Source organism: Drosophila eugracilis, unplaced genomic scaffold (assembly GCF_018153835.1).
Source record: "Drosophila eugracilis isolate 14026-0451.02 unplaced genomic scaffold, ASM1815383v1 contig_1765, whole genome shotgun sequence".
Taxonomy (NCBI): domain Eukaryota; kingdom Metazoa; phylum Arthropoda; class Insecta; order Diptera; family Drosophilidae; genus Drosophila; species Drosophila eugracilis.
Window position 1 is genome coordinate 6,522,143 of NW_024572605.1, and position 21,485 is coordinate 6,543,627.

Below are 21,485 nucleotides of genomic sequence, written 5' to 3' on the forward strand. Positions count from 1 at the left end.
CTGAAAATCTGCACATACTGCGGTACATTCGGTGCAAAATCCTTGACAGCCCAGGAACGTAGGATGGTGTGCTCATCGGCGGCCGTTTTGTCCGCATAATTTCTGGCAGCCAGGATAAAGCAAGCCTCCGCCTCGTTCATTCTAGCGCGTGCCAAGTCACCATCCTTCAGACAGGATCCCTGCAATTGCGTGGGTGTTTTTTTTTTTGGTGCCCCCATTGAGTCAGTTACTTGTGTATAACTAAGCCGGATTAAGGACCAAATGTACCTGAATGTAGATGACGCGTTGCGCCCAAATGGGCACCTGCAGGATCATCCGCATCGTCGTGTCCAGCTCCATGGGACTGAGCAGAACCACATAGAAGTCCTGCAGCAGCGGGTGGGCGTAGAACTCGTTGAGGAAATCCATGATGGTGTCCGCATGCAGGGTGGTGGAGCACACCACCACATGCTTCTCACTTTGAGCGCGATGTGAACTATAGCTGCCGCCCAGCTTTTGGCGCTCCATCCACGTGAAGGCCAGCTGCTCGAACTGCATGGGACAGGAGTAATTTATTAGCCAACTAAATCATCAATCATATCGGAAAACCATTATCTTTTAATCGTTAGATTTTGACATTAAGCTCTGATAGGTACTACTTTCCTTACTCTTAGGATCGCATTATAGATACGCCCACGTTGTACTATTTTTATGGCCAGACTTACATTGAATCGACTTCCCGAATCTTCCTTATCATTTTACTCATTCCATGGTTAGGTTTAATGTTGATATTAAAGTCCGTTTAACCCCAGGCCCTATAACGCCTGTTTACCGAACCCATCAAAACTAAACTGGAGTTTGGGAATCAAGCTCATATAAAAATATTTTTATGTACAGTTTTTCAAAGGTTACCATGACCTTGCTACTTGCCAGCTTAATGTTCTCATAAAACTTAAGCATAGGATGAGAAATGTTGCTCTTAAAAGATTGAAATAATACCTCACCTTAAACTTTTTCGCACCATAAAATGCTACACCGTTGAAAAATTTGACTATATAATGGATTTTCCTTAATAACCTTTTAAATTATTACTTATAGAAGACGAACTTGTTTAGTTTTTCTCTGTGTAGAGAATATTGAAAGCCTCTCTGGAGGAAATTGAATTGCTAGAATTGAATAAGTTCAATTAAATTTAAGTGCCAGCACCTTCCATGGATTTTTGCAACATTTTGTTCAAAAAGGCATGCAACTTGTTGTTTTTATAGAGGCGAGGGGCGGTGCCCAGAAAGTCATAAATTGTGCAGCATATTGACATGCACTTGGAACTTTTAGTGCTGGGGTGAACAAAACCCATTCCACTAGACGAAACTATGCTAGAAAAAAGGTAGAAAAACTGTTTTGATGGATGCTCTTGTTGTTTGCTGTTTGGCCAAGTCACCAATGGGTAAGTCGTATTTTTATACTCTTCCAATAGCTGAGACTATGCAGGACTATGTTGGCTTGGTAAATGTTCAGGAATAGTTTTGGGTTTTTGTATTAATCTATCTATCTATCTATCTATCTATCTATCTATCTATCTATCTATCTATCTATCTATCTATCTATCTATCTATCTATCATTTTAAGACAACTTAAAGAGTGTTCACTTCTCCATATTCCCATTTTCAGATTTATTCCAGCTCGCATTTCTCCATAGAATCTCTAGTCCTGCTGCTGCTGCCTGTTCAGCGTTTGTTTTTGTTGATAAAACAATTGTTTGCAAATTGTTGAACATGGCAGTCAGTCAGTCAGTCTGGCTATGGGTTGGGGTCACGGACAGACAGTGAGGCGAGCAAATGGTGAACAATTTCCATCGACAGCAGCCCCTCTATTTATTAATATCGATTGATGACCAAAGTCTCCCACCCAGAAACCTCACCCCAACTAGAATGCAGATGATGAATGGGGATAAGGCTTGGTCCCGGCTTATGAAGCATAAATATTTGATGTGGCTTTTTTGCCTGGCTATAAGATAGCTTCTAAACGGAACTATTTGACTTTGGGTAATGCCCTATCCTGGAGCTACTAGATGCCTCGTTAAGCTCACCTGCGTGGGCAGCACAATGAGGGCGACACAAATCATGATGACCATATAGAGCTGCGATGGCCAAATGTCCGGGACAAAGTCACCATAGCCCACCGTGGAGAAGGTCACAACCACATAGTAAGTGCTCTGAAAGAGATTCAAATGTCGATGGCCAGCGCGCTGAAAGTGCTGGATACCACAAACGCTGAAAGATATATAGATTGATATTTATGTAGATTAAATTCATTGGATTAAGGGAGCCAATTACCTCGTGAAGACTAAACACAGCAATGTGGCTGATAGTATGGTCAACTGTTGGGAGAGAGCTGACTGAGACTTTTGCATGGCCCGATGGAGGTCATTCTAATGATAAACAGGATATTAAGTCGGAAACTAGGATAAAGTTGGGATTTTTACTTACAAACATATTCTCCAGCGATCTTTTGGCCAGCCAGCAGTTGAGGAAAATGGGAATGAAGAGATTCCGCAGTGGAGGATGAACAATCTATAATGATAAGCCCTAGTAATATGACTGATTTTAGAATTCAAAGATTAAAACCTACTGTGAGTGCGAAGGGTATTGTCGTTACTAATTCTAGTATAAAGTGAAATGAGAGTATCTGCTGCCAGATGTTGCCCTGTAATTTGGTTTACAAATGTTAATGTTAAGGTAAGTTCTAGTTCTAAAAGTTATTGATATACCTTATAGCCTAGATATGTGAGAACCAAGGATTGCGTTAGCGACACCATGGCTAGAAGCAGCTGCAGGACCCAGAGCACAGTTGGCCGATTCACCCAGAGTATGGCGTCCCAGTTGATGATGGGATTCTCCTGGAACTCCTCCTCCGTCAGTTTGGCCGAGATGATGAACTCCGTCTTATTGCCCACTTCGCAGCCATAGCTTTTATTTATGAAATTTTCATATTTAATTATTTATTGAAGAGCTGCCTGTCCCATAACTCACTCACCATGTTATAAATGTTGGATTTTTATCCAATATCACACGTATTATGTAGAGAACACACGACAGTAACTTAAGGAATAAATCGGCGATTCGTATGCGCAGGCCTTTCGTTTTTTTTTTTGGAGGGGGGGAGGGTAGAAGTAAATAGCAAATGCGTTAGAATTTGGGTCAGTTGAGTGAATTACACTGTCTGGGAATGTTTGTCCAGTGGGTTTTACCTTTTGGCCCCGAAAATAACAAACTCCCCCTCTCAATCGAGACCTGTTTACCTGTTCAATTATTTCCTTTCCAAATCAATATTTACCCAAGATTATCGAATTCGCTTTTGTAATGTCATTCGTTCGTCTGTCTGTGTATGTAAACTTGTGTGTGTGTGTGTGTGTGCTTTTATCCTGGCAGGATACATCGATATATACTTCAGTTTCCCGAACATCCCGCCACTAATCAAATTCAATTAAATACTACCTTGTTGATTGTTGTAATTAAGTCGAGTATTTTGGTTAATTCAAAGACAATACTTGGCTGTTGATTACTTACTTGAACGCTGATTCTTAATGAAATAGAGTTGCAGTCTTTCTTTAAATGTGTTTTCGTTCACATAGTACTCCACACGAACTCTGCAAAGGAACGAGAAGAAAAGAAGGGGAACACTGATGATTGAGCTTCTAAATTGAGTTGTCGAACAAAAGCCTTTGCCGAGGACCCTTGTACAACATCACGCCTTTATCCCCGACAATCGAATTCCCCTCGTTTCCGTGGCGCCACTTGCTGCACTTGACAATTGATGCGCTTACTTATCACATTAAGTGACGCAGCTGGCTGCACACTTCCCTATAACTTATTACTTTACATTGAGAAAGAAGGTTCGTTGATGAGAAACAGAGGGAAAATGGTAAGTTTAGTTTTACAAAAGAAGTTTAAACCAGTTAGCATGGGAATTGCCTTAGAATAAGCATTATTTTTGCAACATCTTAAATCATTTCTTAAATAATTCAATTACTTAATCAACTATAACAAACTTTAAGTGTATTTCTATAAAAAATTAAAATCAATAATATAATTTTCTTTTTGTGTAAGTCCATAGTTAGTGCGTGCAGCTAAGTATCTTGAAAGGCACCGAGAGCGACAGTTGGTGGCAAGGAAAAGCTGGAGCTGGAGCTGGGCACATGGCAGCCCTGCACACACGTGACTGTCTTGTCCACCCCTTTGCCCTCCCAAATAGCTCAAGGACGAATGGTGTCTGCAAAGGGCTTTTCCCTGAGATAATGCACTGGGTGAATGGGGTTTTTCATCAATGACTATCTGTCTGTGCCCGGGGCATAAGCATTGATGTTCTAGAGAATTAGATCAAAGGAAAATCTCTTATTTTGTAGTCATTTGTAATCAAAGTTATAAATAAGAAAGTTATTTTAGTTATAGGGCATGCCCTCTTCGACTCTTTGAGTTCTTTCTCTGAACTTCTTCTTATTCTTTATATTTGATAACCCTTGACTGCAGCTGCAACACTGCTGCCTTAAGTGTATAACGAGTTTTAACCACTCGGGCACACATGGCGTATGAGCAACGAAATATGGGTCTTAAGCTTAAGCTTTTTTCTACAATTCTCCTTGCTATATACTATACTCGGTGTATATAGAATATATTTTTATGTGCTGCTCGAGTTTTGCATTTGGCGTCTCACAGTCTGAGTATTCCAGTCCAGGCACATCATAAGTGTTGAGCAAACATTTTTGTGGGATCTTTTTGCACTTGACTGCACAGAGACATTGGCCGCACTACAGTTGAAAATCCGTTTCGGGTTCAAGTAATTAAAGGAGTAGCTTTAAAAGCCCGGAGCACAAAGGAAACCCAGGCGAGATTCAATTAACTGCTTGCCACCTTCTTGCTTGTCCTTTGTTTTTTTGGGCAGCTTTCTGTCGCAGCTCATTTCGGGTAGATTTCAGTTCAGAATATTCATGGTACGGGGTTAATGCACTTGCAGCCGTAGTGGAGACTACAGAAAAACACTGTAAGAATAGTTCAAGTCAAGTGAGGCTCCCGGCAGCGGTGTTGACTCAGAAATGGCACCTTAGGGGCCATTCGAGGGCCAAGGACGATGACTGGATGAGTGCGTGGTGAAATTAACGAGCTTGCTGGCCCAAACCATCGCAGTCATCATCTCACACACATAGCAACCAAGTGACCAAGAATCAGTTATGACCCGGCCAGAAGCACCAACGTGCCACTGCATACAATCAACTCTGACCTGCCCCCGAAGGATGTTTCGCACTTCTGTGCGGTTTGTGGCGGCAAGTTCATTCCTCTCTCACTTTTTTTCCGGCCATTGAACGCGGCACAATCGTTTTGCCCAGATGGCCATAAGTTCTGGCCAAGAAGGGGTCCTCCAATCACTTGTCACTTGTTAGCCATTTTCTTTCTGCTTTATGTCTTTAGTTTGGCACACAGAGAGCTTTGCATATATTTCAAATGAATTTCGTATTTTCATTTATCCAAGCTGAATCGTAATCAAAACTACAAAATATTTGCATTGAATTTGATTGCAAATTTTCCAATAAACAAAAATAATTGTGAAAATGCCAGCAAAGAGAGCTGCAGGTGGTAAAAAATTTCTGTTGAAAATTCACTTTGAAAGTAAAAGCTGCGGGTTAGCCACTGAATTGGAAATAACGGAAAAGTTGTCAGGTTTGAAAATTAAGGATTATTTAAATCGATGTCCTAAATATAAAATCAACGCTGTTGTCGAGAACTTTGTAGGATTTATTGTTTATTTATTTGACACTTTAATTTAATGGTTGGCTTTAAATATTTACAGGTGATTGCTGTTTTAACTGCTTTAAAATAAACTAAAAAATTATGAAGTTTATTTGCCAACCCATTTTTAGGGGAATGTTTTTTCAAGGAAACTTCGTTTTCTAAAATTTCCACAGTTTTGCATCTTTTTATGCTTACATTTTGGCAAGTTTAAATAATACCATTTTGCATATTTTTTGGTTGAACTTTCTAGCCTCGAATAATTGGTTTTATACCCGCAGGATTTCACATTTTTCCTATGTGATGTTCTGTTCGTGAACCCCGCAAAGTTATGAACTTTTAAAGTAACCCCCAAAACTTGGTCTTAAATTGATTCCTTTCTTCTGCTGCTCTTCAAGCTCTACCATGGTCTCGGTCTGTGGGAACTACCTTGGCCAGAGATGAGCCGGGCTGACAAATTGCACGTTAATGTGTTTTTGTTGTGCCATCATTTGATTATCCACAGATATTGAGTTTAAAGCTGGCTAAAATGGCAAATGGGCAAATGGGCAGCCCGCGGCTGGATGTGCTTAGATTGTTTTACCTTTATTGATTTTTGATTTGGTGAGCTTTTTAAAGAAAATTTGATTTAATTTCGTGTGCGTGGTAGGCTCCGGTTTCTGTGTTCGTGTCGAGATTTGATTACAACTCCTTGATGAAATTGCGCTAGGGAAAAAAAGGAAGACGAAGGCGAAGCCAAGCAAATCAAAGGCCACAAAGGAGAGCTACGAAAATGCCTAGCACAACAGCGCTTTTTGCTTTTTTTTTTGGGTCTGGCCAACACAAAGGATTGGCGGACAAAGGACACCATTCAAGCCCATGCGTGGTTTCAGGTAGCTACAAATTGCATCCTTGGGCGGGTTCAAGAGAAATTCGGTATTATAGACTGTTTTTGTTTGTTCTCGGTTCCTGCATGTTTATTGCTGCTCTGATGAGGTATCTCTATAGCTCTGCTAAAGTGTCCATTAAGGAAGCGCTGCTGCATTGATTGCCGCTCATAAAAACCTAAGAGCTCTTAGCCAGGGATGTACACTTATTTATGTGTGTGTCTCGGTGTGTTTGTGTGCCGATGACAGCAGCTCAGCGGGGAAGGAAGCTGAGTGGGCGGAATTTGAGAAATTACTCAAGATGAGAATGCATTTTGCTTGACAAGCTTCCGGCACTCATTTGGCATTTCCAATGCAATCCTGTCTTTTGTTTGCTGAAATATTTATAAGGAAATATTTCTGTGAAAAAGCTACTCAAATGCCTTGAGAATTTCCTGTTTCCAGTAAGTTATTTACACTGAAAGAAAAGTAGTAGTAAATAATATAAAAAGAAGGCAGCAGAAACACTTTGGAAACACTACTTTTCTGTCAGTGTAGGCTTTTAGTTGAGACCTGATTTGATTATGAATTGACGCCTTGCCACTGCTTTGACCTGTTAATGGCCCAAATCGAATTTCGAATTGAGTTATGGAGTATACGCGGCGTATACGAGATATTCGAGAACCAAGCGGCGTATACGCAATGTCGGACGCTTACCTGGGTATTCGATCATAGGAGTCCCACGAGGAGAGACAATTGTAGGACGAATTGCGACTGTTGCCCGCCATATTGCATAATAGATGATCCATTGGCTCGAATGACCGCGGCTCGAAGCACTTTATTTAATTTCACGTTTCGATCACTTTGTCAAATTGCCTTGCATTTTGCGAACTCTGGATGGTTATACTGATATGTATGGATAGTTTGGTTATGGATTTAACTCTGGACCCTTTAGTTTTTGTTTCTCTAAAAGAGAATATCACACTTTAATGCCAGCACTCTACTAGCTTGAAGTTCTACTTCAACTTTAATCAAAATTGATTGCCCTGGCTGGGCAATTAATTTTGTTGTTTGAACACGCAATTGAGGACAGAACGCATGTACACATACACATGCATACGTTGGCACACACACTTATTTATAGCTTGTTTAACATGATTTTTTTGTTGCCGGCCATGTGGGTGCTGTTGCCCGTCCGCCCATTGTGTGTGTGTTCTTTGGCCATTTAATAAATTTATTGCCCTAACGGCCATAGCCTTGAAAAGCAGAAATGGCACCGGCGTAGGAAATGGATGTGGCTGATAGAGCCGACATTGTGCCCTCATTTTGTCATTAAGCCTTGTTTTTTTTTTTATTTTTTACACTTTTTATTATTTGACATGGCATTACTACTTTTCACTTAAAGGTCTCCGCTCCCCTTTTCTTTCTGTTTACATTATTTTCAGCTTCCATTTTCAATTTACGCAATTAATTAAAATGCATGAATTGACGGGAATTTGCTTGTTGTTAATCCCGAAATTCAATTGTAAATTCATACATTATTTAAGGTTCTCCGTGGTTTTCAATGGCTTTGTTCATTTTGATTGCTTTTTAATTGCAAATTCATGTTCACTGCGGGATAGGAAATCTGTTAAATCTGTCGTTACGGAAGTCACAGACTGTTGAATATCCCAAAAAGAGTGACTGATTTGGGCAAGCCAAATCAGAAGAGTAAAGGAAATTTATTGACTTTAACTTTCGCTGACAGACACAAAGCCAAATCATTAGACGTGACCTGAGAACTCTCGCTAAGTGACACATTGATAAATGACAAGGCCAAGTAGCGTCTATCAATGGATAGAAAGGACTTTCTTGCGGTACTCATTCCGCTTTGATAAATCTATCTTTTCCTTAAAGCGTTTTCCCTCTTAGCCTTTTTGCTATTTGCAATTTAAATTACCCGTGGTCTGACCTTAAACCATCTGCCACCTTGCTTTATGGCTTTGGGTGCTGCTGGGACTTCAATTAAAAAATCTCTGAGAGAAAATCTCAAAGAAATTCTTATCCCGTTCTTTGACATTCTCGTTTGAACTTTGAACTTTGTGAACTGCTTGCACTTTTTAGCTAGCGCGAGAGACCTGATTGATTCACTTCTCCTGCTATCGAATGCATTTATTCTTTTATTCATTCTGTCTCCAAATGCAATTTGCATGGCAATGGCTTGCTCTGAATTATTTAGTCCTTCGAAGTGATTAATCGAAGTGCTTTCATTGGAAATCCTGTGCGTGCCGCCTCTGTCTGTGTCGCGTACATCAAGTATACGCCCTCTTAGGGCCAAGTATCTGCTCGTAATGCCTGTGTGATGTGGCGTTTTTTTTTTTTTTTTTTTCGTGGTCCCCACAATTACGGTAATTGGCCTGTCCCGCGACTAACACCTTTTTATGGAGGCTCAAATTCAAGGCCCAAACGGTATGAGTCTCGGGGGAACAAGTAACCCAATTTCTGGTCTTAAAGGGTGCGAAACAAGCTACAGAAATATCGCCTCAACTATATAATTTGAAGCAACCCGAAAATAATTTCCCGTAACCAAATTTCTGGGGTTGGAACTAGTCTGTCGTAAATGTACAGCGAAAAATTGTTATTAATATATTTTATATTTTTCCCTTCTATTATGGTTCTTCATTGAATAATTTATTAAGATTTTTCTATTCAAAAAGTTAAGGTGAGTTGCTTAAAAAAGTTTATAAATAGAAATCAGAGAAGTTCTTTTAAAACAAAAGCTCATAAAAGTATTTCCTTTTCCCCTTCTTAAAATACATACAAAAATCGAACAAGAGGAAATAATTTATTCATTTATGAGCAATTTTTCGTTATGTTACTGATTTTTCTCCCCATCAAGGAAGTACTTTGAGTTTTCCTGCTCGCGTTTATTTTTGGGTTGCCGCATGAGGGTTAATTTTAAAACAAAAGCCCCGCGACGACGACACTCCGTCTGCTCGTCTGTGTCACAGCTCATTAGGTTTATCGATTGCTCAGATTGGAGCAGTCTGTCGTGCCCCAAATATCCTTGAAGGCAGACAGAGGGACCGAAAAGGCTCCACCAATCGTATAATCGTGTGTGTTGCCTAAATATATGCAAACATTTGCATTAACACTTGCTAGTCCTTTAAGGAGTTAGAGAGGAAAAAAAGAAAGAAAACCCGAGGAGCGTTGAACTGGCAGCAGCTCACAAAACAAATCAATTTGGCTGCATAAAATTTAAATATTTTCATAGAGCCCCATAGAGGTTTTCATTGTTTCATTGTCCAGACAGAGTTTGGCTTTGTTTCGCTGATGCTGCTGGTGGGGCAGCATTTGCATACTGAAAATATCTTTATTCATTTTGGTGAGCCAAGCGAATAGAAATTGGTAATCCGGTGACCTTTGCTGGCAGTTTGCCCGCTGTTCCTACGGAAGTCCAAAGACGTCACAGTTCATGAACTCTTTTGGTGCTCATTCTGAGTCCCCCGTCCCCCGTTCTACGAATCCCTGACCTCGTACTCCCTTCACTACCATTGCTTTTTATGATTTCTGCTGGCAGTTTATGTCCTGGCTTTATGTGCAGCATAATAAACTTGATGTCTGAATCGCTTAAATTGAGTGAAGGTCGCCTTTTAATGGTTTTGAATCTTGATTGCACACAAAATCCTTCACCCCCCCAAAAATATGATAGGATCAAATGTATCCCGAATTTGCCTCTAAATGCTGCACATTCCATCGGCCTGGAAATGAAAATGGGAAATGGCTTTGATGTGCTCTTAGCATCTGCTCACCGGAGCAGACCTAAGTTGCATTCGCTTTTGCCCAAATTAGCCTTACAAATTGGCCATGTTTGGAGGCATCAGCAACATATTGCCATTTCCCACGCGATCGAGCCATTCACGGTTTTCAAATAACCAAGCTGGGCCAATTTTACTTATCCCTTTGAAAGGGTATATTTATGGGTTATATTTGTTTACTAAAAGTTTTCTTTAGTTTGCCACAAAATTGTATATTATAAGGCTAAAAAATACATATACTCAGAAGCTAGCCTTTCATTCCTAAAAATAAAATTTCCCAAAACTGATACTTTTTTATGTCTTTCCATGGAAAAGCAAAGGGTACAACTTTTCCGACATAAAAACTGCCATGTTTTTCCGCTATATTTTCCACAACTTGTTGATGACTACTTTAGTTTTCCAGCTCCTGCTGTTTTTTCCCATTGCGTGTTCTTCGCCATTTCGAGTGAAAGTTGGCACGCGCCATCAAAACACGGGAAAGCGAAAGCGAAGGGCGGGGAGAATGAATGTGATATAGACACAATAAAGAGGAAGGGGAAGGACTTTGAACAGTAGACAGCGGCACGCCTTGGCTGTCGGCCAACAAAAATGCGCAACAGTTTAAAAAAGTAGGCGTCAACCAGCGGGGCACGACATGTCATAGCAGAAAAGACAACAAAAAGAAAACTAGGAGAAAATCCAAGGGGGGAAGGAAGGACGAGGACAAGGAAGGAAGTAGAGCTATGAAGACGAGCAGACAAACTGTTGCTTCTTTCCCCTTCACTTTCAGCTTAGCATATTTAATCGTGCGGAAGCAATCGATTGCCGCTAAATGGGTGGCAATTTGTCCCTAATGACGTCATTACATGCAACAAGCAAACAACAAAGAGAAACCAACAGCCGCAGGACATTCCTGGCCAAGAAGAAAGGCTAATGTCCGCACCAGCAGCCCGTTCATAAATCAATGCTCTAAACTTGGCCAAAACCGCACGCGACCTTTTCTCAGGCAGGCCAGACCAGCATGGCCATGCACTGGGAGAAACCTTAACCCACGAATTTTCTAAAAACTAATGAACTTTACTGACTTTTTCAGTAGATATTTGAAAAATTCTTAATACAAAATCTATTAAAGTCAATAAATATATAGAAACTAGTAAAAGAAAGTTCTATAGAGGAACTCAAGCCCAAATCCTACAGTTTTTCTCTCTCTGCAGCAGCAAAGGCGCAAAAAAACTTGAGTAGGCAGAACGAATTTATCACTTGGCCAGCTTAATGGCTCTTGGGCCAAACAAAAGCGTATTACAAAGCGTTTAGCATGTTGTTTTTCCACTCCTCTTTTTAACATTTCACTTGATCCCTCTTTTGTGGTCTGTGCGTGTGTGTGAGTGTGTGTGTTGATGGGCAGGTTAAAAGGAACGAAAGGAAAGCGCATTAAAAGAAACGTTGGCCAAAAGGTGAAGTCTTGGGGCTTAAGTAAGTCCTGATGAACTACTACTGCGAAAATGAAGTCATAAGTGTGTGGAAAATAAAGTGAATCAGTGGCTAGATTAGCCATTACGAAGACAAACTTTCAGAGGGAAAATTATTGTTTTAGGTTCATAAATATTGGAAAAGTTTTGGTAAAAAAGAAAGAAGAAAGTTCTTAAAATAAACACAAAGAAGTGTGTTAGGTAGAACTCATTAAATATGACTTTAAGAACTTAATTAAATCATTAACTTGAACGCCTGAAATACATTTTCAATTAGTGGCCCCTTTTATTATGGAAAACATCTACGACCTTTTGGCCCCAAATTGACTTTTGTTTACCAGTTTCGCTGGAACTCCTCATTCTTGTGTTTTCTTTTTCTGGCTTTTAACTCAACCGTCTAGCATTTTCTTGGCCAAATGTATGCAAATAGAAATGTCGCACATATTTCATAATTTTCATATATTCTTCGTGCCGAAAAGCAATTTGCATTTGTTCTTGCTGTTTGAGAACAAATTGGTTGCCATTTCTGTTTATCATACATGGAAATTCACAGAGCCAGAGGCAGGTTGGGAGTTATGGGCCAAATTAGCTTATTTGACATTTGAATGTGCAAATATTTGGAAAAGTGCGAAACTCAAAGTCGCTACGCATTTATCATGCCCCAATGCAATCGTTTTTGGATTCATTTTTCTTTTGGTAATCGATGGAGCTTTAAGATTGTGCGGTAAACGTTGAGTGGGTATTTTTCGTTTATCTGCAGCTGTCAGTTAATTTCCGTTCAAGTAGCCATTAAAACAATCAGAACGCCGCTTAGGCTTATACACCCACTCACCCACTTACACAGATACCACAACATGAACACCCATACAGAGAGAGAGGAATGCCATTTTATGGACTGCCATTAACAGCTTGTTGTCGCAGCAGCCATTTAATAATAATAATAATAATAAAATGATAAAAATGGCTAAAATCCAGGCGAATAACTCAATTACATGGCCAACCAAGCCAGCCCAGACGTTAGACTTGTCAACACTACGCCATCGTCTGCTAATTAAAATCCTCTTCTCCGGCTTCTTGGCCAAACGGCCTCCCACCACCATCTCCACTTTGATTACTACTAATATCGAATCCAATTAATCTTCCCCATTTGACTAAGTCAGTCGCTCGCAACATGTGGCGCGTGTCAAGTTATCATAAATGATTTCGACTTGTAGAAAGTTTGTCAAAAACTTTCTCTTGCCAAGATGATTGGCTTGGCTTGAGACTTCTAGCTCAATTGCCGCAAATTTCCAATGACATCCAAATGGCTGACGCTGCCAGCAGCAGGACCAGTTCATAATCCCCAACAGCCAACAGCGCCTGATTAGGTAGAGCATTAACTTGGCTAATTACACAAAAGTGTCTGGCTTAAAGCTGCGTAATTTGCTTTGACTTTCGGGAATTTTTAATTTCAATTTAAATTCAATTTATTTAAATTTTTCTTTTATACGAATTTTTGTTTGGTTTGATGTTTAGGCTTAATTATTATTTGGTTTGATTTAAAATTTTAAGTTTTGGTTAAAAATATTGTTTAATTTATGGATAATTTTAAGTTATTATTTTATAAACTTTTATTTGTATTTCGACTGGCACTGTAAGAATTTGCTAACTTAAAATTTAAGTTTGCTGATAAATATTTATAATATTTTATTTTAAGTCCATCTAATTATTTATTGGATTTAAACTAAAGCTTAGTTAGTTTTATTAAATCACATAAATTTATTATTATTACATTATGTTAAACGGCTTTATTTTGATGGTATTTAATTTTTAATAATTATTAATAATATTTTTGAAATTAGCAGTACCACTTTTATGTTTACTTTTCAAATCACTTTTGTTTTCTTTGACAAAGAACTTTTCTATTATTATAATATTCTATTAATTCTAAACTAGTTTGCATTCCCTCGTTTAAAATTCGATTTGAAATTCATTTTCAAACTTTACGATTTGAAAAAAGAGCGCGTTGGACACGTTGAAGCGGCAGTTTTAGATACGCTCGCCTCGGCACTAAGATAAGGACTGAAATCCTACCGAAGGCCTTCACTCGGCAAAAGGAAGTGGCGCAGACTCGCAAGGCGAAACGGAAATGCGGGAACTCACCATAGTGGTGGGTTCGAAAGGCGCCAAACAGCTGACATGCCGGCAACCGTTATTGTTTACATTTTTTCTCCCAAAAAGAGAGAGCTGTTCCCCCCGAGAGAGAGAGAGAGAGAAAGCAAAAAGCTTAAGGAGAACAGGAAAACTGACTGTTAGGAAAGCTTTCTATTAACATTAGCTTTTCTCATAGCTCAATCGAAATTCAAATATCAACTGTTAACTAGAAAACTGCATAAATTAAAACTGCCAAGCATGTGAGCCAAAAAATTCAATTAAAACTTTTTATTGACAAATTAGCAAGCGGAATGCCAGAATAAATCCTTGAGAAAGGGTAGAGGGACAGAGAGTTAACCCCAATCAGTAAAAGTGGCAAAGGGTGTCTCCCATTTGAAGGCCAGGCGAGAGGCCCTTGAGCTGCTCCACCTGTTGGCCTGGCTTATAAATCCAAGTCCCCTGCTGAACCGCACGGCCAAGCAATTTAACCTTTGGATCGAATGGGAGGAACCCACATCCCGGCAAGGGGCATCAATCATTCTAGAAGGCAACCGTTTCATTTGGTAGGCGAGTCAATCTTGTGAGCGCCACCTTAACCAATTACCTAAACCGCAGATGAAAAACCGAGGGGAAATCGTGGGAAAACAGGGGGTGCGGAGGTAGAGAGAAGGACTCAACCTTTGTTTGCTTCGCAGATAAGACTTGCCACAAACATTCCCGACCCTAAGTTATGCACAGCGACGCACTCGAGCCTTACCCAACTGGAAATGGATCCGGATGGAGAACTGGTGCCGAGTTCATAAAATATTTATTTATGCGGATGCTGCGGCTCGATCTTTGTGAGGTTATAGTGGGGGTTAGGGCCAGGACCAAAGACTGATTGAAATGGCGAACGAGTTCATTTGTGTGTCAGGAGGTCGTCTGTCTTCTCATTTGTTAAACGTTTTGTGCGGCTGACGACGTCGAACACATACACACATGTCTATCCCTGGATTTGCGCAATAATCAATCATAATGAATGGCCAGGTGGAGGTGGTCAGAAAGGATATCTCAACTCCCTCCCACCCACACATGAAATGGCAAATTGGTTTCCCTTAAAGTTTGAGTTAACTCCCCACCTTTGCGTAGCCTCACCGAAAAGATAGAGGAAGTGAAAAGTTTTCGCCTTTCCTTTAAGTTTTCCCAACTTTTACCCAACTCAGGTCCTGACGTGTGTATTTATTGCGGATGCCTTTGTTTTTCCAGCCATTAAAACGGAAAGGTGGCAAAACTTTCCCAAAAGTCATAAATGCAATCGGCTTTAATCCCTGGTAAGTTTTCTTTGAAAATATATATCGTTTTAAGTTAATATTTTTAAGAATATATTCCTTAAAAAAATAGTTCATGTATGGTAGATGTCTACTTACGATTCATAATTTATGTTAAACTGACAAGGGATTGTTGTTAATTACCTGTAAAAGAGAAAAATTTCATCCATTAAACTTGATAAATAATAATACAAATAAACATATTTTTTCAGGAGGGTTTTATTGGGAGTTCATATTAAAAGTTTATCTTGGGATCTTGAATTTCTGTAGGTCTAAGGTTTGATTAGGTTTGATAGATTCTTCTCAATCAGGGTTCGCAGCGTCGGCACACGAACATGCCAAAAACCATGCCCATTCCAAAGCAGATAACATAAGCCATGTTTACTAAATACAGATTATCTTTAGTAGCACCAAGGAACTAAATTAATTACAGAAACTTACACGAGTGTTCTTGGCAATGAGAAAACCAACGATTCCTCCAACGATGAATGTAATAAACCGCTGCATATTTTTTTTAAAATAGAACTCGAAGCTCCCCGATTTTTTTACGGAAAATTTCGTTTATTTTTTTAAAGCATACGTAAGGTATGTACTTATCGTCTAGACTGTCGACTAAGGAATAAATGTTTTTGATGAGAGGAAAACTTTATAAAAGCTAAAGCCAGGGCTACTAGACCTCCTTTTTGTGATAAAGTAATATTTAAATATTTTATCAATTTTTGTATTCTACAAAACTATCTTAATCGCTTTTAGGTATTCTTTGATATGAGAAAACCCACAATGCAGCCCATGATGAAGACTATAATCCACTCCATGTCTACTTAAGAAAATGATTTTTAAGAAAATTTCACAGCAATTATGAGGCGAATTTGGTTTGAATTAACTAAAAAGACTTTCTAAGTAAGGCCAACTGATGGGATAAGTTTTAATCCACAAAATGGCTTTTATTTTAATACATTAAAACTACAAAAAGTTTACATTTTCTTAAGATAAAAATTATATTTCTTGCTCTTAGTTGTACATAATTTGTATTTATTAATTTAGATTATTTCCAGTTCAGAAGGTTAGAGTACTAGCACCTCCGGCAGGTCATCATTCCAATAATCACGCCCAAGGCAAAGGAGATAATGTGCGTCATGTTTCTGTTTCGCTTAGGATTTCTAGAAACCAGAATGGACTTCTAAGTTTTGATCTGAAGAATATTGTTTACCTTCCTTCCAATCAAAGTCCAGTGAGAGAGATTTTTGACTTGCTGCCAGAGAAATGTTAGCCAGTACATCAAATTCCAAGCGTACTTTGGTTTGAGCTGCCTCACTTACTCTATGTATTCTTGGCCAACAAGTATCCCACCAAACAGCCAACCAGAAATGTAATCACCCAATCTATATCCATTTTCTCCAAAAGTAGTCAGTTTGTGTGTAAATTGTTTAAGAAAGCAGACTAAAAACAGAATGAGAGATCGGGAAAGGCTTACTGAAAAACGCATCGAAGTTCTTACCCTTTTATTTATGTTTGCCTATTAAGTAGCCCACAATACAGCCCACAACAAAGGTTAGAAAAATGGAATTATCCATAGTTTTTGGCCGGAAAGAATATTATTATGTTTAGAATTGCTTAGGGAAAAGTATTTTGAAGTGACATTACTAGCAAGGAAATTTAGATAGAAAAAGATTGATTTTGATTATTATACACAAATTTATTTCTAGGTAAAGCCTTGAAATGTTTTTTCTACGGTTTCAGTTACTTTATTCTAGTAGGTAAAAATATTGAAAGAGCATGGATTCTCGAAAATCTATGAAAATCAATGAAAAATCATTTCATTGAGTGGGTTAGGCTTAACTTTCATATTTCCAATGATTTTAGGCATGATAAAAATAATTTCTCAGAAAGTAGTTTATGACATTAACATCAGTTACTCAGCTCATATGTAAAAGCAACTGAGAGCTCACTGTTCCAAATTCTCCATTCGGCTAACATCAATTTTGTTGATTTATTTTTTTTGGCGTAAAATTTAAAAGTTTTTGGAGGGATCCTAAGATTACCAGGACATCTAAGCTCGAAATCCGTTGAAGATGTGTGACAAGCCTGCATGCCCTCCGCCACCGAGGTGTTGTCCACCACCACCGCCTCCCTGCCGTCCGCCTCCCACCCTCTGGCAGAAATTGAACTGCGTGCCATGCAACCGATTCTTTTTCTTCGTGATCGGGGCGGGTATCGGCCTCTACTGGGATCAAATGAAGAAGGATGCCCAAAAGGCTGCCGAGGAGGCCAACAAGTCCCCCAAGGAGAAGGCGAAGGAGGCAAAGGAGAAAGAAAAGAAGCAGAAGGAGAAGGAAAAGGCGGACAAAGAGAAGGCGGATAAAGAGAAGAAAGAAAAGGAGAAAAAGGAAAAAGAGAACAAGGGCAAGGGCAAGGATAAGGGCAAAGAGGAAGGCAAGTAACGCGAATGAATCCCAAAGTGGAGATGTCCAGGAGCAGGATCCTGTGCCCCGAAATGTATGCCACGTTTCAACAATAACAAAATTTCAAGTACATTTTATCGATAACTTAAAAATTATTAATGGTCAGTTTAATGAACCTTTTAATATATTCAATTTCTTAATTTAATATATTCGTTTGTTTTAGATCATGAAAATATAATCGGATGGGAATTTCAACTGGAGACAGGAAATTTGAATGATCATATGTGCTTGCAGATATGAGGAATTTTAGAAGTCTTAAAACATAAAACTAAGGTTAAATTCTAAAATTCAATAATACCGAATGGGCCGTACCAACATGTGGAATTTCCAACTAAAGTTGTACTACCAGGATTGAAGTTCTTTGGCATTTAAATAAAACTTCATTTAAATTTACCCACCAATTCGTGCATTAAATCGCTTTTATTAATCATGTTCTTACAACTTTTATCTATTTAGAAAATAATCCCTTTTAAGAGCATTTTGTTTCCACCCTGCCTAATAGTATGCAACATATTTATATACGATTGCAATCGTATTGGGTTGAATGTATTTAGATAAGAAAATGTTGCCTACTTTTTAGCTCCTATATTAAAGAGTAACTTTGTAAGACCCCTGATATGTGAGAACTAAGGGCATTGAAAGAGACCCACTGCCACTCCTTAATCTCGGCGAAAAGGCTAACCAAAAAACCCAGAAAAATAATTTGAAAAGCGCCGCCCAACAGGCTTTAATTACGAACCCAAATTGAATCGGAAGAACTTCAGATAGCAATATCTTGTACAGCATTGAATTTATAAATATTCTTTCAACAGGAATAGAGAATAGATCAATCGAAGAAATCCGTATGGAATTGTTGGCAGTAGTATGGCAGTTGTTCGATTGACAAATTGCTCCATAGATAAATTTATCGACTGAAAAATTTCGTATTCTACAATTCTTCGGCGGACAAACTTATCGAATGGCATTTCATCTTTGCTGGTTAACGTCCGGTTTCAAGTGGCTTGGATAAATCGTGGAATATAGTTTCAGGTAGCTGCTTATCGGTTCAGGCTATGAATCTTGTTGAGGCTCCATCATCTCCTACTTCTTGCCCTTGCCATCGTCCTTCTTCTTGCTGCCCGACTTGTTGTTGCCCTCGTCCTTGTTCCGCACGAACAGTACGCCCAGTCCTACTCCGATCATGAAGAACAGGACGCGATTGCATGGGGTACAGTTAAGCCTGGCCAAGAGCGACGGCATGGGCCGGCATACCCTCCGGACCTCGGTACGCTTGCAACAGGGCATGGCTCAAAAAGCTCGTCAGGATTTGCCAGAATTTAGACCGAAACTTAAATGGCTGGCTTGCTGATTTTGTTGATTTAAAATCAAAAGGAAAAAAGAATTTTGTGCAAATCGAAAAATTTTGATATACTAGATGTGAAGCCGAATAGTTACTGAGCTATGTCAGGCCAACCGGTTTGACAGGCCGTCGAAATGACTTGAAGTTTTCAGCTCACCTACTAGATCAAGGACATCAGCTAAGGGCTTAATATTTTTATGAGTCTTACCCACCTAAATTGCTGATTTCTGCAGTGGTTTCGGGTTAGTAAGGTAAATATATTTGGCGTTTCCTCCTCCAATTTCACTCCTACTTCTTCTTGTCCTTGTCCTTGCCCTTGTCCTTGCCGCCCTTGTCCTTAGCGTCATCCGGAAAGGTTTTTGCGTACCACAAACCCACTAAGACACCCGCAAAAATCGAAGACAGTCGCTCGCACATTAAATGCATGTCGGTGGTAGCTAAAGGATATTTCTGTTGAGGCAACTAACAAATTTTGTACAATTTTGAAAATTTTCTAATTCATTGATGTCTACTGCTGCGTCCAAAACGGATAACTGAAAAATGTCAGCACAAAAATCCAAAGTACATTAACCCAAAAATTCACAGCCAGCTTTGCCAGCACTTTCTTCTATACAATTTAAATTATTGGTTCTCTGGGCTTTCGGCTCGACACTTAATTAACTGTAAGATTACAAAGGGCAATTTAATTAGCTGGGATTACGTGTGTCCCAGGGCTGTGAAAATGCGAAATTAAAACACCATTACACCACCTCCGTTTGGCAGCGCTCATTGAAATTGGCTCGTATTTGTGTCGTGCATGCAGGAATACAAAGGCTCCACATGCTACAAAGGACATGATTTGCTAAAATGTGATTCGGTTGGGGAGATGCCCGACACAGGACTAAAGGGAAATAAATGTGACTTCTGCTCTTGGCCGCTTAAATACCCGAAATTGAAAAAAAATGAAGTTTAAATACACTTTTTTTTTTGGTACGATACCCATCTTTATTAAAATGCCAAATAAATAAGAATCTCAGCAAAGTTAATCAACTGGATGGAAATGTAATAAAAACATCGCTCAAAGCTCTTGAAAGAGGCTCGTCAGTTAATATATAAGACGATAGTTTCCTTTTAGTGGTCATATTTCACCTTACACTTTGCCTCTTCATGCCGATTGCGTCGTCTACATTTGAATTTTGGCCATAACTATTAGAAAGTTTACGAGTAACTAGAGGAAGAAATCTAGATAAGAGAACTTGCACATACGTATCGTATCGTTTTTTTTTTTTTCGGCTAAATGGAGCATTAATTCCATCCAGTTTAGCTATATATTCTTATCCCTACTCCTTGCCTTTCTCGTTTCCCTTGTCTTTGCTCTTATCCTGGTCCTTCTTCTCCTTCCCCTTGTCCTTCTCTTTCTCCTTGTCCTTGCCCTTGTCTTTGCCCTTATCCTTGGACTTGTCCTGGTCTTTGGACTTTTCACAGGGGAAGTTCTTAGCATACCAAACGCCGACCATAGCTCCAGCAGTCAAGGCAGAAAGTCTATCGCATAGCATTCGCATTTCAGGGAATAAAAATAAAATAGCTCCTCTGGTTTGGAATATAAGAACAAATTTGGACGACTTAAAATTTAAAATTAATATTAAAAATTTTGTTCTGAAAGATAACGAAGAATATGAAAGACTAACTAAGCCTACTTCGATGGCGTGTCTTTGGTTGCTATTTCATTATTTAAAATTTCAAAAGATTGAAAAAGTTTCGATATTTTGTAGTATAGAAATGCAGTTTCTTTTGTTGTTAAGTTTTAAGACTCCCTTGACATGACCACATTTTCCTAAAGTGACTTGCAAAATCGCATTTGGCTTATTTACACCAAAACCAAACCACACAAGCGAGAGCGTCCCCAAGTTTGCGAAAGTGCTTCGATGTCACTCAGCAGCAGAGAAAACCGAAAAGGTGAGGTTAGCCATGGAATCCCTTCATTGTTTCCCTTTTTTGAAATACCTGGTCAACCCTTTTTTTGTTGTTTTTCTAAACACTTTTTAGACACTCGAGAAGAGAAATCTATGCAGGAATTTTTAGCACGCATGGTTGTAGTTAATAAAAATGCTAAGAAATTTATTTCTAATAAAGTTACTTAGATTTACTTTTACCTTTTTCTTAGGAAACTTCAAAATAAGTTATAGAAAGCAGTAGCTTAAGATTACCCATCAACTCTTTTAAGAGTGACTCAGATTTCACCCCTTCAACTAGTTTTCCCTGTACTCCCCACTCACCTGGGGATCTGCAGCGCGATCTCGTCCAGACTGTCCGACGGACTCATGGGCGTCCGTTCGAAGAGGCGTGAGGGGGCCAGGGTCAGGTGGCCAGTGGAGTCACTGACACACTTAAAGACCTTGGCCCCACGCCTTTGGCG

General features: G+C 39.3%; 5 protein-coding genes and 1 long non-coding RNA gene across 13 annotated transcripts in view; 1 reads left to right on the plus strand and 5 right to left on the minus strand.

Annotated features, from left to right (window-relative positions):
- Positions 1-21,485, minus strand: part of LOC108106474 (potassium channel subfamily T member 2) — a 93,737-nt gene that overhangs the window by 14,799 nt on the left and 57,453 nt on the right. For 5 of the 6 annotated variants that reach the window (XM_017213552.2, XM_017213549.2, XM_017213551.2 and 2 more), the window contains 9 exons: positions 3,546-3,625; positions 3,013-3,112; positions 2,747-2,945; positions 2,608-2,682; positions 2,466-2,549; positions 2,313-2,407; positions 2,066-2,249; positions 268-531; positions 1-179 (listed from right to left, as the gene is read on the minus strand). In XM_017213552.2, the coding sequence (XP_017069041.1) occupies positions 1-179; positions 268-531; positions 2,066-2,249; positions 2,313-2,407; positions 2,466-2,549; positions 2,608-2,682; positions 2,747-2,945; positions 3,013-3,112; positions 3,546-3,625 (1,260 nt within the window). Of the gene's footprint in view, positions 180-267; positions 532-2,065; positions 2,250-2,312; positions 2,408-2,465; positions 2,550-2,607; positions 2,683-2,746; positions 2,946-3,012; positions 3,113-3,545; positions 3,626-7,321; positions 9,245-21,485 lie in introns of those variants that run through there. The other variant, XM_017213548.2, reaches the window with a different exon arrangement.
- On the minus strand, positions 15,491-16,921 carry LOC108106487. 2 transcript variants are annotated; one of them, XR_001772398.2, is made up of 5 exons: positions 16,788-16,921; positions 16,609-16,729; positions 15,966-16,541; positions 15,731-15,901; positions 15,491-15,673 (listed from the first exon to the last, which is right to left on the minus strand). It is a non-coding gene; the product is annotated as an uncharacterized LOC108106487 (long non-coding RNA). The 2 variants fall into 2 exon arrangements; XR_001772397.2 differs by having other exon boundaries at positions 15,731-16,541.
- LOC108106480 (beta-mannosyltransferase 4) lies at positions 17,225-18,144 on the plus strand. The gene is made up of 2 exons (XM_017213558.2): positions 17,225-17,852; positions 17,915-18,144. The coding sequence occupies exon 1, from the start codon at positions 17,362-17,364 to the stop codon at positions 17,728-17,730; it is 369 nt and encodes a 122-aa protein (XP_017069047.1). The 5' UTR covers positions 17,225-17,361; the 3' UTR covers positions 17,731-17,852; positions 17,915-18,144.
- Positions 18,525-19,035, minus strand: LOC108106482. Its single transcript, XM_017213560.2, has one exon. The coding sequence runs from the start codon at positions 19,033-19,035 to the stop codon at positions 18,832-18,834; it is 204 nt and encodes a 67-aa protein (XP_017069049.1). The 3' UTR covers positions 18,525-18,831.
- Positions 19,132-19,619, minus strand: LOC108106484. Of its 2 annotated transcripts, none has more exons than XM_017213561.2 (2): positions 19,303-19,618; positions 19,132-19,247 (listed from the first exon to the last, which is right to left on the minus strand). In XM_017213561.2, exon 1 carries the CDS (start codon positions 19,514-19,516, stop codon positions 19,379-19,381), a length of 138 nt encoding a protein of 45 aa, XP_017069050.1. In that variant the 5' UTR covers positions 19,517-19,618; the 3' UTR covers positions 19,132-19,247; positions 19,303-19,378. The 2 variants fall into 2 exon arrangements, with proteins under 2 accessions (XP_017069050.1, XP_017069051.1); XM_017213562.2 differs by having other exon boundaries at positions 19,135-19,250; positions 19,303-19,619.
- LOC108106485 (uncharacterized protein DDB_G0286423) lies at positions 20,044-20,748 on the minus strand. The gene is made up of 2 exons (XM_017213563.2): positions 20,336-20,748; positions 20,044-20,275 (listed from the first exon to the last, which is right to left on the minus strand). Exon 1 carries the CDS (start codon positions 20,629-20,631, stop codon positions 20,410-20,412), a length of 222 nt encoding a protein of 73 aa, XP_017069052.1. The 5' UTR covers positions 20,632-20,748; the 3' UTR covers positions 20,044-20,275; positions 20,336-20,409.

Bases quoted from the DNA above. Each gene is read 5' to 3' on its own strand.
- LOC108106480 (XM_017213558.2), top strand. From the start codon at position 17,362: ATGTGTGACAAGCCTGCATGCCCTCCGCCACCGAGGTGTTGTCCACCA.
- LOC108106485 (XM_017213563.2), bottom strand. From the start codon at position 20,631: ATGCGAATGCTATGCGATAGACTTTCTGCCTTGACTGCTGGAGCTATG.
- LOC108106482 (XM_017213560.2), bottom strand. From the start codon at position 19,035: ATGCCCTGTTGCAAGCGTACCGAGGTCCGGAGGGTATGCCGGCCCATG.
- LOC108106484 (XM_017213561.2), bottom strand. From the start codon at position 19,516: ATGCATTTAATGTGCGAGCGACTGTCTTCGATTTTTGCGGGTGTCTTA.